General features: G+C 49.5%; 1 protein-coding gene across 1 annotated transcript in view; it reads left to right on the top strand.

Annotated features, from left to right (window-relative positions):
• The window catches only part of DGKI (diacylglycerol kinase iota), a 197162-nt gene that overhangs the window by 40504 nt on the left and 142974 nt on the right, over positions 1–13684 (top strand). Inside the window, exons 8-11 of the mRNA XM_075343835.1 lie at positions 8282–8377; positions 8525–8607; positions 11282–11342; positions 12898–13011. Of these exons, the coding sequence (XP_075199950.1) occupies positions 8282–8377; positions 8525–8607; positions 11282–11342; positions 12898–13011 (354 nt within the window). The remainder of the gene's footprint in view (positions 1–8281; positions 8378–8524; positions 8608–11281; positions 11343–12897; positions 13012–13684) is intronic.

Below are 13684 nucleotides of genomic sequence, written 5' to 3'. Positions count from 1 at the left end.
GTGCGCATGCTCTGCAGGAGAGTATGTTGGGTATGCTCTGCAGGAGAGTGTTGTGCGCATGCCCTGCTGGAGAGTATGTTGGATATGCTCTCTAGGAGAGTGTTGTCTGCATGCTCTGCAGGAGAGTATGTTGGGTATGCTCTGCAGGAGAGTGTTATGCGCATGCTCTGCTGGAGAGTATGTTGGATATGCTGTCTAGAAAAGTGTTGTGCGCATGCTCTGCCTGAGAGTATGTTGGGTATGCTCGCTAGGAGAGTGTTGTGCGCATGCTCTGCTGGAGAGTGTGTTGGGTATGCTCTTTAGGAGAGTGTTGTGCGCATGCTCTGCTGGAGAGTATGTTGGGTATGCTCCCTAGGAGAGTGTTGTGCGCATGCTCTGCCGGAGAGTATGTTGGGTATGCTCCCTAGGAGAGTGTTATGCGCATGCTCTGCAGGAGAGTATGTTGGGTATGCTCTCTAGGAGAGTGTTGTGCGCATGCTCTGCAGGAGAGTCTGTTGGGTATGCTCTCTAGGAGAGTGTTGTGTGCATCCTCTACCGGAGTGTATGTTGGGTATGCTCTCTAGGAGAGTGTTGTGCGCATGCTCTTTAGGAGAGTATGTTCGTTATGCTCTCTAGGAGAGTGTTGTGCGCATGCTTTGCCAGAGAGTATGTTGGTTATGCCCTCAAGGAGAGTGTTGTGCGCATGCTCTTTAGGAGAGTATGTTGGTTATGCTCTCTAGGAGAGTGTTGTGCGCATGCTCTGGTGGAGAGTATGTTGGCTATGCTCTCTAGGAGAGTGTTGTGCGCATGCTCTGCTGGAGAGTATGTTGGGTATGCTCTCTAGGAGAGTGTTGTGTGCATGCTCTGCTGGAGAGTATGTTGGGTATGCTCTGCAGGAGAGTGTTGTGCGCATGCTCTGCTGGAGAGTATGTTGGATATGCTGTCTAGAAAAGTGTTGTGCGCTTTCTCTGCCGGAGAGTATGTTGGGTATGCTCTTTAGGAGAGTGTTGTGCGTATGCTCTGCAGGAGAGTGTGTTGGGTATGCTCTCTAGGAGAGTGTTGTGCGCATGCTCTGCTGGAGAGTATGTTGGGTATGCTCCCTAGGAGAGTGTTCTGCGCATGCTCTGCCGGAGAGTATGTTGGGTATGCTCTCTAGGAGAGTGTTGTGCGCATGCTCTGCCGGAGAGTATGTTGGGTATGCTCCCTAGGAGAGTGTTATGCGCATGCTCTGCAGGAGAGTATGTTGGGTATGCTCTCTAGGAGAGTGTTGTGTGCATGCTCTACCGGAGTGTATGTTGGGTATGCTCTCTAGGAGAGTGTTGTGCGCATGCTCTTTAGGAGAGTATGTTCGTTATGCTCTCTAGGAGAGTGTTGTGCGCATGCTTTGCCAGAGAGTATGTTGGTTATGCCCTTAAGGAGAGTGTTGTGCGCATGCTCTTTAGGAGAGTATGTTGGTTATGCTCTCTAGGAGAGTGTTGTGCGCATGCTCTGCTGGAGAGTATGTTGGCTATGCTCTCTAGGAGAGTGTTGTGCGCATGCTCTGCTGGAGAGTATGTTGGGTATGCTCTCTAGGAGAGTGTTGTGTGCATGCTCTGCTGGAGAGTGTGTTGGGTATGCTCCCTAGGAGAGTGTTGTGCGCATGCTCTGCTGGAGAGTGTGTTGGGTATGCTCTCTAGGAGAGTGTTGTGTGCATGCTCTACCGGAGAGTATGTTGGGTATGCTCTTTAGGAGAGTGTTGTGCGTATGCTCTGCAGGAGAGTGTGTTGGGTATGCTCTCTAGGAGAGTTGTGCGCATGCTCTGCTGGAGAGTATGTTGGGTATGCTCCTTAGGAGAGTGTTCTGCGCATGCTCTGCCGGAGAGTATGTTGGGTATGCTCTCTAGGAGAGTGTTGTACGCATGCTCTGCCGGAGAGTATGTTGGGTATGCTCCCTAGGAGAGTGTTATGCGCATGCTCTGCAGGAGAGTATGTTGGGTATGCTCTCTAGGAGAGTGTTGTGTGCATGCTCTACCGGAGTGTATGTTGGGTATGCTCTCTAGGAGAGTGTTGTGCGCATGCTCTTTAGGAGAGTATGTTCGTTATGCTCTCTAGGAGAGTGTTGTGCGCATGCTTTGCCAGAGAGTATGTTGGTTATGCCCTCAAGGAGAGTGTTGTGCGCATGCTCTTTAGGAGAGTATGTTGGTTATGCTCTCTAGGAGAGTGTTGTGCGCATGCTCTGCTGGAGAGTATGTTGGCTATGCTCTCTAGGAGAGTGTTGTGCGCATGCTCTGCTGGAGAGTATGTTGGGTATGCTCTCTAGGAGAGTGTTGTGTGCATGCTCTGCTGGAGAGTGTGTTGGGTATGCTCTCTAGGAGAGTGTTGTGTGCATGCTCTACCGGAGAGTATGTTGGGTATGCTCTCTAGGAGAGTGTTGTGCGCATCCTCTGCAGGAGAGTATGTTCGGTATGCTCTCTAGGAGAGTGTTGTGGGCATGCTTTGCCAGAGAGTTTGTTGGTTATGCCCTCAAGGAGAGTGTTGTGCGCATGTTCTGCCAGAGAGTATGTTAGGTATGCTCCCTAGGAGAGTGTTGTGCGCATGCTCTGCCGGAGAGTATGTTGGGTATGCTCCCTAGGAGAGTGTTGCGCGCATGCTCTGCCGGAGAGTATGTTAGGTATGTTCTCTAGGAGAGTGTTGTGCGAATGCTCTGCAGGAGAGTATGTTGGGTATGCTCTCTAGGAGAGTGTTGTGCGCATGCTCTGCAGGAGAGTATGTTGGGTATGCTCTGCAGGAGAGTGTTGTGCGCATGCCCTGCTGGAGAGTATGTTGGATATGCTCTCTAGGAGAGTGTTGTGTGCATGCTCTGCAGGAGAGTATGTTGGGTATGCTCTGCAGGAGAGTGTTGTGCGCATGCTCTGCTGGAGAGTATGTTGGATATGCTGTCTAGAAAAGTGTTGTGCGCATGCTCTGCCGGAGAGTATGTTGGGTATGCTCGCTAGGAGAGTGTTGTGCGCATGCTCTGCTGGAGAGTGTGTTGGGTATGCTCTTTAGGAGAGTGTTGTGCGTATGCTCTGCAGGAGAGTGTGTTGGGTATGCTCTCTAGGAGAGTGTTGTGCGCATGCTCTGCTGGAGAGTATGTTGGGTATGCGCCCTAGGAGAGTGTTGTGCGCATGCTCTGCCGGAGAGTATGTTGGGTATGCTCTCTAGGAGAGTGTTGTGCGCATGCTCTGCCGGAGAGTATGTTGGGTATGCTCCCTAGGAGAGTGTTATGCGCATGCTCTGCAGGAGAGTATGTTGGGTATGCTCTCTAGGAGAGTGTTGTGCGCATGCTCTGCAGGAGAGTCTGTTGGGTATGCTCTCTAGGAGAGAGTTGTGCGCATGCTCTTTAGGAGAGTATGTTCGTTATGCTCTCTAGGAGAGTGTTGTGCGCATGCTTTGCCAGAGAGTATGTTGGTTATGCCCTCAAGGAGAGTGTTGTGCGCATGCTCTTTAGGAGAGTATGTTGGTTATGCTCTCTAGGAGAGTGTTGTGCGCATGCTCTGCTGGAGAGTATGTTGGCTATGCTCTCTAGGAGAGTGTTGTGCGCATGCTCTGCTGGAGAGTATGTTGGGTATGCTCTCTAGGAGAGTGTTGTGTGCATGCTCTGCTGGAGAGTATGTTGGGTATGCTCTGCAGGAGAGTGTTGTGCGCATGCTCTGCTGGAGAGTATGTTGGATATGCTGTCTAGAAAAGTGTTGTGCGCATGCTCTGCTGGAGAGTGTGTTGGGTATGCTCTTTAGGAGAGTGTTGTGCGTATGCTCTGCAGGAGAGTGTGTTGGGTATGCTCTCTAGGAGAGTGTTGTGCGCATGCTCTGCTGGAGAGTATATTGGGTATGCTCCCTAGGAGAGTGTTGTGCGCATGCTCTGCCGGAGAGTATGTTGGGTATGCTCTCTAGGAGAGTGTTGTGCGCATGCTCTGCCGGAGAGTATGTGCGGTATGCTCCCTAGGAGAGTGTTATGCGCATGCTCTGCAGGAGAGTATGTTGGGTATGCTCTCTAGGAGAGTGTTGTGCGCATGCTCTGCAGGAGAGTCTGTTGGGTATGCTCTCTAAGAGAGTGTTGTGTGCATGCTCTACCGGAGTGTATGTTGGGTATGCTCTCTAGGAGAGTGTTGTGCGCATGCTCTTTAGGAGAGTATGTTCGTTATGCTCTCTAGGAGAATGTTGTGTGCATGCTTTGCCAGAGAGTATGTTGGTTATGCCCTCAAGGAGAGTGTTGTGCGCATGCTCTTTAGGAGAGTATGTTTGTTATGCTCTCTAGTAGAGTGTTGTGCGCATGCTCTGCTGGAGAGTATGTTGGGTATGCTCTCTAGGAGAGTGTTGTGTGCATGCTCTGCTGGAGAGTGTGTTGGGTATACTCTCTTGGAGAGTGTTGTGCGCATCCTCTGCAGGAGAGTATGTTCGGTATGCTCTCTAGGAGAGTGTTGTGGGCATGCTTTGCCAGAGAGTATGTTGGTTATGCCCTCAAGGAGAGTGTTGTGCGCATGTTCTGCCAGGGAGTATGTTAGGTATGCTCCCTAGGAGAGTGTTGTGTGCATGCTCTGCTGGAGAGTATGTTGGGTATGCTCTCTAGGAGAGTGTTGTGTGCATGCTCTGCTGGAGAGTATGTTGGGTATGCTCTCTAGGAGAGTGTTGTTTGCATGCTCTTCCGGAGTGTATGTTGGGTATGCTCTCTAGGAGAGTGTTGTGCGCATCCTCTGCAGGAGAGTGTGTTGGGTATGCTCTCTAGGAGAGTGTTGTGTGCATCCTCTGCTGGAGAGTATGTTCGGTATGCTCTCTAGGAGAGTGTTGTGCGCATGCTCTGCCGGAGAGTATGTTAGGTATGCTCCCTAGGAGACTGTTGTGCGCATGCTCTTTAGGAGAGTGTGTTGGGTATGCTCTCTAGGAGAGTGTTGTGCGCATACTTTGCCGAAGAGTATGTTGGTTATGCCCTCAAGGAGAGTGTTGTGCGCATGCTCTGCCGGAGAGTATGTTGGGTATGCTCTCTAGGAGAGTGTTGTGCGCATGCTCTGCCGGATAGTATTTTGGGTATGCCCTCTAGGAGAGTGTTGTGCGCATGCTCTGCTGGAGAGTATGTTGGGTTTGCTCTCTAGGAGAGTGTTGTGCGCATGCTCTGCTGGAGAGTATGTTGGGTATGCTCTCTAGTAGAGTGTTGTGCGCATGCTCTGCTGGAGAGTATGTTGGGTATGCCCTCTAGGAGAGTGTTGTGCGCATGTTCTGCTGGAGAGTATGTTGGGTATGCTCTCTAGTAGAGTGTTGTGCGCATGCTCTGCTGGAGAGTATGTTGGGTATGCTCTCTAGGAGAGTGTTGTGCGCATGCTGTGCAGGAGAGTATGTTGGGTTTGCTCTCTAGGAGTGTGTTGTGTGCATGCTTTGCTGGAGAGTGTGTTGGGTATGCTCCCTAGGAAAATGTTGTGCGCATGCTTTGAAGGAGAGTGTGTTGGGTATGCTTTTTAGGAGAGTGTTGTGCGCATGCTCTGCCGGATAGTATGTTGGGTATGCCCTCTAGGAGAGTGTTGTGCGCATGCTCTGCTGGAGAGTATGTTGGATATGCTCTCTAGGAGAGTGTTGTGTGCATGCTCTGCCAGAGAGTATGTTAGGTATGCTCTCTAGGAGAGTGTTGTGCGCATGCTGTGCAGGAGAGTATGTTGGGTATACTCTCTAGGAGAGTGTTGTGCGCATGCTCTGCAGGAGAGTATGTTGGGTATGCTCCCTAGGAGAGTGTTGTGTGCATGCTCTGCTGGAGAGTATGTTGGGTATTCTCCCTAGGAGAGTGTTGTGCGCATGCTCTGCTGGAGATTATGTTGGGTATGCTCTCTAGGAGAGTGTTGTGTGCATGCTCTGCTGGAGAGTATGTTGGCTATGCTCTCTAGGAGATTGTTGTGCGCATGCTCTGCCAGAGAGTATGTTGGGTATGCTCTCTAGGAGAGTGTTGTGCGCATGCTCTGCCGGAGAGTATGTTGGGTATGCTCTCTAGGAGAGTGTTGTGTGCATGCTCTGCCGGAGAGTATGTTGGGTATGCTCTCTAGGAGAGTGTTGTGCGCATGCTCTGCCGGAGAGCATGTTGGGTATGCTCTCTAGGAGAGTGTTGTGCGCATGCTCTTTAGGAGAGTATGTTCGTTATGCTCTCTAGGAGAGTGTTGTGCGCATGCTTTGCCAGAGAGTATGTTGGTTATGCCCTCAAGGAGAGTGTTGTGTGCATGCTCTGCCGGAGAGTATGTTAGGTATGCTCCCTAGGAGAGTGTTGTGCGCATGCTCTTTAGGAGAGTATGTTCGTTATGCTCTCTAGGAGAGTGTTGTGCGCATGCTTTGCCAGAGAGTATGTTTATTATGCCCTCAATGAGAGTGTTGTGCGCATGCTCTTTAGGAGAGTATGTTGGGTATGCTCTCTAGGAGAGTGTTGTGCGCATGCGCTGCTGGAGAGTATGTTGGGTATGCTCTCTAGGAGAGTGTTGTGCGCATGCTCTTTAGGAGAGTATGTTCGTTATGCTCTCTAGGAGAGTGTTGTGCGCATGCTTTGCCAGAGAGTATGTTGGTTATGCCCTCAAGGAGAGTGTTGTGTGCATGCTCTGCCGGAGAGTATGTTAGGTATGCTCCCTAGGAGAGTGTTGTGCGCATGCTCTTTAGGAGAGTATGTTCGTTATGCTCTCTAGGAGAGTGTTGTGCGCATGCTTTGCCAGAGAGTATGTTGATTATGCCCTCAATGAGAGTGTTGTGCGCATGCTCTTTAGGAGAGTATGTTGGGTATGCTCTCTAGGAGAGTGTTGTGCGCATGCGCTGCTGGAGAGTATGTTGGGTATGCTCTCTAGGAGAGTGTTGTGCGCATGCTCTGCTGGAGAGTGTGTTGGGTATGCTCTCTAGGAGAGTGTTGTGCGCATCCTCTGCCGGAGAGCATGTTGGGTATGCTCTCTAGGAGAGTGTTGTGCGCATGCTCTGCCGGGGAGTATGTTAGGTATGCTCTCTAGGAGAGTGTTGTGGGCATGCTTTGCCAGAGAGTATGTTGGTTATGCCCTCAAGGAGAGTGTTGTGCGCATGCTCTGCCGGAGAGTATATCAGGTATGCTCCCTAGGAGAGTGTTGTGCGCATGCTCTGCTGGAGAGTATGTTGGTTATGCTCTCTAGGAGAGTGTTGTGCGCATGCTCTGCTGGAGAGTTTGTTGGGTATGCTCCCTAGGAGAGTGTTGTGCACATGCTCTGCTGGAGAGTATGTTGGTTATGCTCTCTAGGAGAGTGTTGTGCGCATGCTCTGCTGGAGAGTTTGTTGGGTATGCTCCCTAGGAGAGTGTTGTGCGCATGCTCTGCCGGAGAGTATGTTGAGTATCCTCTCTAGGAGAGTATTGTGCGCATGCTCTGCTTTGAATGGTGGATCCTGTGTTATCTACTGTATATAGAGGTGTCATCAGTCATTGTAGATGAGTGAGAGGAGGTGAGCTGTGATATTTCCCAGTGTTAATAGTAGTTCCTGTGCTATCTATGTATGTAGAGATGTTATGGATCATTGAACAGGAGGAGGAGGTGAGCTGTGACATCACCTATTGTGAATGGTGGAAACTGTGTTATCTTCTGTATATAGAGGTGTCATCAGTCATTGTACAGGAGGATGAGGAGGTGATCTGTGATATCTATTGTGAATGGTGGATCCTGTGTTATTTACTGTATATAGAGGTGTTATCAATCATTGAAATGGAAGAGGAGGAGGTGAGCTGTGACATCACCTATTGGGAATGGTGGACGCTGTGTTATTTACTGTATATAGAGGTGTTATCAGTCATTGTACAGGAGGAGGAGGTGTGCTGTGACATCTGTTTTGAATGGTAGATCCTGTGTTATTGAATTTATATAGAGGTGTTATCAGTCATTGTAGATGAGGGAGAGGAGGTGAGCTGTGATATTGTCTGTTGTTAATGGTGGGTCCTGTGTTATTGATACAATGAGTTGTTATCCTGTCTGTGATGATAATGAGGTGACTGCTGAGACGTGATCTCCACAGAACAGGAGGTGTCAGCGTTTTGTGATTCTCAAAGTAAAATTTGCTAAATTTCAGGATTATTTTCTAAAATAGACAATATCAAAAAAATGATAGTTTCCCGCTCTTACCCGGTACAGAGCCTCAGATCTCCTGCGTATACACATATAACACAATATTGCGGCTGCCTGCGGTCACCACTAGGGGGAGCTCGCTGCATACTGATGTAAACCATGTGTGGGGAACAATTCAGCTCCCTCTAGTGGTGGCCAGATGCATCCACAGAGCACGCTCCTAGTCTGATTGTCACCTTCTCCTTCCCAGGACATTAAAGGCCGGGCCTTTGTGATTAAACCCATCTCTTCCCCCCTCATGAAACCTTTGCTGGTCTTTGTGAACCCAAAAAGCGGTGGAAACCAGGTACGTGGGTTATGTTCTTATCGTTAATACCTAACTCCACCAGCAAATATCCTCACCCCACCCAGAAACGGTCCCTTTTTTGGTGCCCCTTTCTCCTCTGTGGCTTGTGTGGTCGCCATTACTAACCCCACTGTTGTTCCCAAATAGGGTACGAAAGTGCTGCAGATGTTCATGTGGTTCCTGAATCCACGGCAGGTCTTCGATCTCTCTCAGGAAGGACCACGGGAAGCGTGAGTGTCCCCGCCCCATGCAAAAAGATAGGAGAGAAGAAGAGGCGGAGTTCTGCCATCTCCCAAAAAACATAAAAGTCACTTGGGTTGCTGTTAGTGTAAGGAAGGGGTTAATGATTTCAGGCCTCCCGAATGTTACACCCAGGAAGGGGTATTTTAGGGAGCCCATATGTATGAATCGTACCAGTGCAAAATTTGCTCCAACCTGCATGTTCCCCATCCTGGGCCCCTGTCTGTCAAAATGTCCTCCATCTTGGCCCCTTCCTGTAATAGTGTCCCCATTCTGGGCTTCATTTAAAGTTAATTTTCCCCATCCTTGGCCCCTTCCAGGTATAATTTCCCTATCCTGGGCCCCTGCCTGTAAAAATGTCCCCCATCATAGCCCCTTACTGTAATAGTGTCCTCCATCCTGGCCCCTTCTTGTGATAATGTCCCCATCCTGGGCCCCTTTTAAAATGAATTTCCTCTATCTTGACCCCTTCCTGTAATAAAGTCCAACATCCTGGGCTCTTAATGTAATGTCCTCCATCCTGGCCGCTTTTTTGTAATATTGCACAACATCTTGACCCCTTCCTGTAATAATGTCCCCATCCTGAGCCCTTTTTAGAACTAACTTTCCCCATCCTGGGCCTCTTCTTGGTATGATGTTTCCCATCCTGGGCCCCTTCCTGTAATAATCAGTCTGGATCCTTACTAGTATAATTTCCACCATCCTGGGCCCCTTCCTGTAATAATATCCTCCATCCTGGCTCCTTACTAGTATAATTTCCACCATCCTGGGCCCTTTCTTGTAATAATGTCCTCCATCCTTGCCCCTTCCTGTAATAATCAGTCTGGATCCTTACTAGTATAATTTCCACCATCCTGGGCCCCTTCATGTAATAATGGCCCCCACCTTGGCTCCAGCCTTTACTAATATCCCCATTCTGGGCTGCTTTTAAAACTAATTTATCTCATCCTGGCCCCTTCCTGTAATAGTGTCCCCATCCTGGCCCCTTCTTATGATAATGTCCCCATCCTGGGCCCCTTTTAGAACAAATTTCCTCCCTCTTAACCCCTTCCTGAAATACTGTCCAACATCCTGGGCTCTTAATGTAATGTCCTCCATCCTGGCCACTTTTTTGTAATATTGCCCAACATCCTGACCCCTTCCTGTAATAATGTCCCCATCCTGAGCCCTTTTTAAGAACTAATTTCCCCCATCCTGGGCCTCTTCTTGGTATGATGTTCCCCATCCTTGCCCCTTCTTGTAATAATGTCCTCCATCCTGGCCCCTTACTAGTATAATTTCCACCATCATGGGCCCCTTCATGTAATAATGTCCTCCATCCTGGCCCCTTACTAGTATAATTTCCACCATCCTGGGCCCCTTCCTGTAATAATGGCCTCCATCCTGGCCCCTTACTTGTATAATTTCCACCATACTGTACCCCTTCCTGTAATAATGTCCCCCATCCTGGCCCCTTTTTAGTATAATTTCCACCATACTGGGGTCTTTCCTGTAATAATGTCCCCCATCCTGGCCCCTTTTTAGTATAATTTCCACGATCCTGGGGTCCTTCCTGTAATAATGTCCTCCATCCTGACCCCTTACTAGTATAATTTCCACCATCCTGGGCCCCTTCCTATAATATTGGCCTCCGTCCTGGCCCCAGCCTTTCCTAATATCCCCATTCTGGTCCCCTTTTAAAACTAACTTCCCCCATCCTGGGCCCATTCCTGGTATGATCTCCTCCATCCTTGCCCCTTTCTGTATTAATGTCCTCCATCCTGACCCCTTTTTGTAATCATGTCCTCGTGGTCGTATCCTCTGCGACCGCGATTGTTATGCCCCTTTGAGCCCTCTGTAAATTTCAGGATGGGTATGTAGGTATTGTGTAGGAAATCTGGTGATTAGCCGATCGCTGCTCCTGATTAGCCATTATTTTCATGCCAAGTTCTCCCCAATGTGCCGCTGTCATCTTCCTCACTCTTCAGCGACTATTGTTTCCCTTTCCCTTCCTCTAGGATTTCTGTAAAAGCTTGAGCACCCCAAAACAAAAAATACATACAATGTAAATGCAAGTAAATAAAGAGGGGGGGAAGAGGGAGATGGAGCTGCAGCTTCTCAGTCAACATCATCTTCTTACAACAACTGCACGTCCCCATTTCCAATTTGCAGAATCTCTTTAAATACTCATAAAATGCCGGTCCCTGAAAAAGTCCATTAACAGTAAAAAGATGTCAGTAAAGAGAGGGAAGGGGGAGATGTAGCTGCAGGTTCTATCTCAGCATCATCTCCCTAACCATACAACAATCTGGAAAAATCTGGCAAAATCTATGTAAGTGTTCAGGAACCTCAATCACCAAAAATCCTTATACTATGAATAGAAGGCTAAATGGGGGGAGGAGGGAGATGGAGCTGCAAGTCCTATCTCTCAGTAAAGTGTTCCTAAACTTAGAGCAACCTGTAGATCTCATTTCCTGTAGGCAGGAGTCTCTAGTGATCAGAAACTTCATCAATCACTGAGATATCCATCTAGTCGATAGATGACAGTGAGAAGGGGGAGGAGGGAGATGCAGCTGCAGATTCTAACCTGGCAGTTTAGAAAAAAAAAAGAAAAATGGGGAGGCAGCTCCTCGTATCGTTACTATGGGTAATTGTGTTTATGTATTTTTATATTTTGTCTTACAGCCTAGAGTTGTATAGAAAAGTGCCAAATTTACGAATTCTTGCCTGTGGTGGCGATGGGACGGTAAGAGATAGGCTGTAATGTATGTACACAGCGACCGCACCAGCAGAATAGTGAGTGCAGCTCTGGGGTATAATACAGGATGTAACTCAGGAGCAGTAATGTAATGTATGTACACAGTGACTGCACCAGCAGAATAGTGAGCGCAGCTCTGGAGTATAATACAGGAGGAAACTCAGGATCAGTAATGTAATGTATGTACACAGTGACCGCACCAGCAGAATAGTGAGTGCAGCTCTGGAGTATAATACAGGAGGTAACTCAGGATCAGTAATGTAATGTATGTACACAGTGACTGCACCAGCAGAATAGTGAGTGCAGCTCTGGAGTATAATACAGGAAGTAACTCAGGATCAGTAATGTAATGTATGTACACAGTGACTGCACCAGCAGAATAGTGAGTGCAGCTCTGGAGTATAATACAGGATCAGTAATGTAATGTATGTACACAGTGACTGCACCAGCAGAATAGTGAGTGCAGCTCTGGAGTATAATACAGGAAGTAACTCAGGATCAGTAATGTAATGTATGTACACAGTGACTGCACCAGCAGAATAGTGAGTGCAGCTCTGGAGTATAATACAGGATCAGTAATGTAATGTATGTACACAGTGACTGCACCAGCAGAATAGTGAGTGCAGCTCTGGAGTATAATACAGGAGGTAACTCAGGATCAGTAATGTATCTACACAGTGACTGCACCAGCAGAATAGTGAGTGCAGCTCTGGGGTATAATACAGGAGGTAACTCAGGATCAGTAATGTAATGTATCTACACAGTGACTGCACCAGCAGAAGAGTGAGTGCAGCTCTGGAGTATAATACAGGATCAGTAATGTAATGTATGTACACAGTGACTGCACCAGCAGAATAGTGAGTGCAGCTCTGGAGGATAATGCAGGAGGTAACTCAGGATCAGTAATGTAATGTATGTACACAGTGACTGCACCAGCAGAATAGTGAGTGCAGCTCTGGAGTATAATACAGGAGGTAACTCAGGATCAGTAATGTATGTACACAGTGACCGCACCAGCAGAATAGTGAGTGCAGCTCTGGAGTATAATACAGATGGTAATTCAGGATCAGTAATGTAATGTATGTACACAGTGACTGCACCAGCAGAATAGTGATTGCAGCTCTGGAGTATAATACAGGAGGTAACTCAGGATCAGTAATGTAATGTATGTACACAGTGACTGCACCAGCAGAATAGTGAGTGCAGCTCTGGAGTATAATACTGGGAGTAGCTTGCTGTCAGTGGCTCCTCTTCTTGTGTAGAGCGATGGTGAATCCTCTGTATTATGGTCCTCCCAGGCTTTAGCTATTACTCGCTGTGATAACTGCAGGACCCCCTATAATTAGTAGAGCGGGGGCCGCTGTTTGGCAGAGTGGTATGGATCGGCGTTATCGCTGATACTCGGTATGGCGGTATACAGTGCAGTATGTCAGTGATCAGTAGGTGGCGCTGTTGTCTCCTGTGTTATGTGACTGGGTTTGGTCTTGGCATGTGCCGTGTGATTGGTCCTCAGCCGCTGTGTAATCCACCAATCTTCTCACAGGTAGGCTGGATCCTGTCTGTCTTGGACGAGCTGCAGCTGAACCCGCAGCCTCCTGTTGCTGTTCTTCCGCTGGGGACTGGGAACGACCTCGCCCGCACCCTCAACTGGGGAGGGGTAAGTGACAGCAGGGGGCGCTGGAGAGAACGGGACAGCAGGGGGCGCTGGTGAGAAAGGGACAGCAGGGGGCGCTGGAGAGAAAGGGACAGCAGGGGGCGCTGGAGAGAAAGGGACAGCAGGGGGCGCTGGAGAGAAAGGGACAGCAGGGGGCGCTGGAGAGAACGGGACAGCAGGGGGCGCTGGAGAGAAAAGGACAGCAGAGGGCGCTGGAGAGAACGGGACAGCAGGGGGCGCTGGAGAGAAAGGGACAGCAGGGGGCGCTGGAGAGAAAGGGACAGCAGGGGGCGCTGGAGAGACAGTGACAGCAGGGGGCGCTGGAGAGAACGGGACAGCAGGGGGCGCTGGAGAGACAGAGAAAGCAGGGGGCGCTGGAGAGAACGGGACAGGAGGGGGCGCTGGAGAGAAAAGGACCGCAGGGGGCGCTGGAGAGAACGGGACAGCAGGGGGCGCTGGTGAGAAAGGGACAGCAGGGGGCGCTGGAGAGAAAGGGACAGCAGGGGGCGCTGGAGAGAAAGGGACAGCAGGGGGCGCTGGAGAGAAAGGGACAGCAGGGGGCGCTGGAGAGAACGGGACAGCAGGGGGCGCTGGAGAGAAAAGGACAGCAGAGGGCGCTGGAGAGAACGGGACAGCAGGGGGCGCTGGAGAGAAAGGGACAGCAGGGGGCGCTGGA

The sequence above is a fragment of the Anomaloglossus baeobatrachus genome, chromosome 4 (assembly GCF_048569485.1).
Source record: "Anomaloglossus baeobatrachus isolate aAnoBae1 chromosome 4, aAnoBae1.hap1, whole genome shotgun sequence".
Taxonomy (NCBI): Eukaryota; Metazoa; Chordata; class Amphibia; order Anura; family Aromobatidae; genus Anomaloglossus; species Anomaloglossus baeobatrachus.
Note: the sequence above shows the minus strand (reverse complement) of the source record. Positions and strands in the feature narration are given on the sequence as shown.